The 5,000-nt window shown below is 43.9% G+C and overlaps 1 protein-coding gene across 1 annotated transcript in view; it reads right to left on the reverse strand.

Annotated features, from left to right (window-relative positions):
• Positions 1 to 2,129: 2,129 nt before the first annotated feature.
• Positions 2,130 to 5,000, reverse strand: part of LOC143028190 (uncharacterized) — a 4,161-nt gene continuing 1,290 nt past the window's right edge. Inside the window, exons 3-5 of the mRNA XM_076189969.1 lie at positions 3,878 to 4,422; positions 3,259 to 3,780; positions 2,130 to 3,164 (exon numbers count right to left, since the gene is read on the reverse strand). Coding sequence (XP_076046084.1) covers positions 2,130 to 3,164; positions 3,259 to 3,780; positions 3,878 to 4,422 — 2,102 coding nt within the window. The remainder of the gene's footprint in view (positions 3,165 to 3,258; positions 3,781 to 3,877; positions 4,423 to 5,000) is intronic.

Raw genomic sequence — 5,000 nt, forward strand, 5'->3', positions numbered from 1 at the left:
CACCAATAATAGACAAATATTTAACAAAATCAGGTATGAACATAGCTAAAATAACTAACAAGAGGATAGGTGATTTAATAAAGACTTCTGAAAAGAGAACCAATTCCGAAAACAGCGTCGTATACAAAATCCCGTGCAATAGTTGCTCAATGGCTTATTTTGGCGAATCGTCAAGAGGATTAGAAAAAAGAATTTATGAACATAAAAACGACATAAAAGCACATAGGACATCTAATTCTTTATTAGTTCATGCGGAAAAATTCGATCATTTACCAAACTGGAGAGAAGCTGAAGTGCTACATAAAGGTTTTGATAAATTCACTAGAAGAATTGTTGAATCAGCATATATTTCAACTAATAATTCATCGAATCATCGAGGGTTTATCAATTTAGCTAAAGAAACTAGTATTTTAATTCTAAAGCACGCCAGAAAAACGACCTTTCCCAAGTGTCCGAAAAGATAATTAGATTTAGTACATAAACTTCAATTGCAGTTCTACATACACTCTCTGAAGAAGTTCTACGCGAACGAAACGTTAGAGTGTTTAGGGTTCCGAGCCTTCCCCTGTGTTTATGTTCTCCATCATCCAAATAATTTGTCTAAAATACTTATCAATATATATATATATATATATATATATATATATATATATATACATTTATATATATATACTTTTATATATATATGTATATACATATATGCATATATATATATATGCTATACATATATATATACTAATATATATATATATATATGTATATATATATATATATATATATATAAATATATGCATATACATGTATATATATACATATATATATATATATATATATATATATATATATATATATATATGCGTATATATGCATGTATACATACATATGCACACAAACACACACATATATGTATATATACATATATATATATATACATATATGTATATAAATATATATACATATATATGTATATATATATGTATACATATATATATGTGTATATATGTATATATAAATATATATATGTATATATATATATATATATATATATATATATATATATATGTATGTCGTCGTCGTCGGCGGTGCATCGTAGTCCGATGTTACCACGCTTCCTCCTATTCATAGTGTCTGAGATGGTTGTCTGAGATGGTTGTTGTCCAATTTTGGTGTAGAGTTTACTATGGCATGACGCTTCTTTCTATTTATGGTGTCTGAGATGGCTGTGTAGTCCAATTCTGGTGTTGATCTTTCTGGGGCATGACGGGCACTGGATGGATGGGGGAGGACGAGGGGCGGCGAGACGAAGTCTTCTGAGTTGCCGTTTTTCCTCGTCTCTCTCCTTTCGCATGGTCTCGAACCTCTCCGTTCCAGCCCGAATTGTGTTGCGCCAGATTGAGCGGTCACTGGAGACCTCTTCCCAGGTCTCTGGCTCAATTGTGGTAGACCTCAGGGTGGCCTTCAGCTGGTCTTTGTACCTTAGGACGGGACGGCCACGGGGGCGTCCTCCTGTGGCCAACTCGCTAAAGAGGATTTGCCGGGGCAGTCTTGTTTCTGGCATCCTAGCGATGTGGCCGGACCAGCGAAGTCGATGCCTCATGATGGTAGACTCCATGCTTTGGCTGTTTGCACGGGAAAGAACTTCATTGTTGGTGATGTGGTCCTTCCACTTAATGCACAACATGGATCGGAGCTTCTGTTGGTGAAAGCATTCAAGTTTCTTCAGATCTCTGCGATAAAGTGTCCATGTTTCGCAGCCATATAGCAGAGTGGAGACACCGACGGTTTCATAAACCATTAGTTTCGTTCTTTGGGTAAGATCTTTGTTGGCGAAAACCTGTCGACACAGCTTCCCAAAAGCGATATGGGCAGCTGCAACTCGATACTCTACGTCCTTTTCCGAGTTGCACTTGGAGGTAAGTAAGCTGCCAAGATACGAGAATCGGTCGACTTGCTCCAGCGATGTACCAGACATTGTGATGTCAAATTCTGGCAGGGCTGTTCTTGGAGCTGGTTGTGCAAGAACTTTGGTCTTCTGTATGATCACACTCATCCCAAAACGTTGATAAGCTGCAGTGAAGTTGTTCACTGACTATTCTAGATCGTCAGCTGAGTGGCAGAAGGCAGCATTGTCATCCACATACTGCAGTTCCGTGACGGTTTTGATGGTCATTAGTTGATTGGAGCGGAATTTGGCCAGGCTTAACAGCAAGTCGATACCTGATGTCAACGCCTGGGTTGTCAGATGGAATCTCGTACATCATTGCAGCAAGATACAGGGCAAAGAGTCCTGGAGCCAGGACACAACCTTGTTTCAGCCCACACGTGATCTCAGATTCTTCGGACAATCTTCCTTGATAGAGCACACGTCCAGAGGTGTTTTCACGTAGGGCTCGGACTAGAGAGATGTAGTTGTCCGGAGAACCGAAACGTTTGAGAACCCTCCACATGGCAGCTCTTGGTACGCGGTTAAAGGCTCTCTCCATGTCATAGAAAAATATGAAGAGGGGATTTTGTTGTTCCCGACTTTTCTCCTGCAGCTGTCTTGCGCAAAAGATCATATCAGTTGTTCCACGGGATGCACGAAAGCCGCATTGTGATTCTGGGAGAATCCGCTCTGCCATTTCCTGGAGACGGCTTAGCAGGATCCTTGCAAATATCTTCCCTGCAATGGAGAGCAGTGAAATCCCTCGATAATTGCCGCAGAGCTTTCGATCTCCTTTTTTAAAGAGGGTGATGATGACCGCATCTTTGAGATCTTTTGGAACTTGCTGGACTGTCCATATCTTGAGGATGAGATTGTGCAACCTGGTCTTAAGTGACATCCCTCCGTACTGCAGGAGCTCGAAAGGGATATTATCTGGGCCTGGTGATTTCCGGGCCTTCATTTGATTCATGGCTTTCTCCAATTCCAGAAATGTTGGAGATTCATTCATCCAGAGCTGGACTGGATGCTGCTGGACATTTTTCAGGAAGTCATCTGCAGCTGTCGATGGCCGATTCAGCAGTTGGTAGAAGGGATCTCTCCAATGATTAAGGATGTCTGTCGGATAGGTCAAGATGGTTGATGAGTCTGCAGAAAGCAGGGAGCCTACTGAGGAACGTACTGGGCCATAAATTCCTTTTGTTCCTGCATAGAAATTCCTAAGGTCCCTGTTATCGGCGTACTGTTGAAGCTCGACAGCCTTCTGTATCCACCATTGGTTCGGTGTTTTTCGCAATTTTGTCTGGCATAGTTTTTTTTAGGTCATGATAGCATACTTTCTTGCGTCGGCATCGGGTGTCCTGCTCATGGGATAATCGTGCCATGCGTTTAGCATCTATGAGGCGACTGATCTCATTGTCGTTTTCGTCAAACCAGTCCTGGTTCTTCTTGTTGTTGTAACCATTGGTGTCCTTGGCAACATCACTGTCGGTATTGCTAATGAAGGTCCATTCTTCTTCCAAATTATTGCTGGTAGGAATGGTGGCGAGGTCTTGACAAACTCTTTCCTCATAGATGGTGCTGTAGGCTGGATCTTTAAGCTTTGAGATGTCATATTTTCTTCTAGATGGTTCTTGGGAACGGACTCTCAGTTTCCTTCGAACGGCAAGCGTCAGGCGCGAGACCACTAGACGATGGTCTGTCCAACAGTCATCAGCGCCTAGGACAGCCTTGGTGACACGTACGTATTTTATATCACTTTGTCGGACAATAACATAGTCCAACATGTGGATGTTGCCACGTAGTCTTATATCGATTTGGCAAGCGGTACATCGTGTTAGTAATGGAAAGGTTTTGTTCTGCGCAGAGGCCCAGCAGGAGAAATCCATTTGCATTGCAGTTTCCGATGCCCTCTTTTCCAATAATATTCTCCCACAGTTGGTGATCCTTGCCAACTCTCGCATTGAAATCTCCAAGCAGCAAGAGGTGGTCGCTTTGTGGTATTTTTCTGATGGTGTTATTCAATTGTTGATAAAAATGGTTCTTCAGGTCTTCGTCAGCATCCAGAGTTGGTGCGTAGGACGAAATGAGAGTCATGAAGTTGTTGTCTGGTAAAGGGACGCGGAGAGTCATGAGCCGCTCGCTGATAGCTGTCAATGTCATTTGATGGTCACGAAAAATGCTGGTTTTGATGGCAAACCCGACGCCATGTTCTCTTCTCTCTGCTTCATCTTTCCCTTTCCAGACGAAGGTATACCCAGAGCCATCTTCCTCGAGCTTACCCTCACCAGAGAGGCGGGTTTCGCTCAGTGCAGCAATGTCGATGTTAAATCTCGCCAGTTCTTTAGAGACCAGTGCTGTTCGACGTTCCGGTCGTTCATTTATGCTGAGATCCAGCAGTGTCCGGACGTTCCATGTCCCGACAGATAAAGGGATTTTCTTTGTGTTTACTTTCTTGACATTTTGACCGCAATAACGGGTGACCCGCCAGGCGCGGTTTCCTGGCCAGGCATGGTTGGTGACTTCCGATGTTTAGTCCACCTTTTCTAGGACCTTCCCCGTTTGGGGTGGGCAGCGGGGCTCCTAAAAAGGCCTGCCCAGACGCAGATGCAGGGCCGAAATCTCGAGTAGTCACCAAGTTCTTGAGAAGGCGACCATCACACACCTGCCGCCAACGTGTAGGTCCGGACTAAGAGCTTCCAGTTTGACCAAAACCTGCTCCCGTCATCCTTATCCCATCGCCGTTGGACTTTTGAGGGAAATTGGTAAGTGATAGGAGATAGGAGGAAACAGCCGGTGGCGTGAAAGCGTTTAGGGTGGGTCGCAGCTTGCCAATCCGTGGCCCACACACTGTGGCCTCTGTCCCATCCTCCACAGCACACAAGGAAGTGCGACAGGTGGTATCTGGGACAAGGGTTGCAACGGACTGCCGCACACCCTCGTATATCAAGCAGTGGGCGCCTTCTTAGCCAGTCCGTCTGGCATTTGCCTTCTTCCGCCGGACACACCCGTTGAGACCACTGGAGTCTTCATTCAAATGTGCCGCCGTTGGGGACTTCCAGGTCGCGCATGAGTTTGC

This window comes from Oratosquilla oratoria, chromosome 1 (genome assembly GCF_046742065.1).
Source record: "Oratosquilla oratoria isolate Oo_2021 chromosome 1, ASM4674206v1, whole genome shotgun sequence".
Classification (NCBI taxonomy): Eukaryota; Metazoa; Arthropoda; class Malacostraca; order Stomatopoda; family Squillidae; genus Oratosquilla; species Oratosquilla oratoria.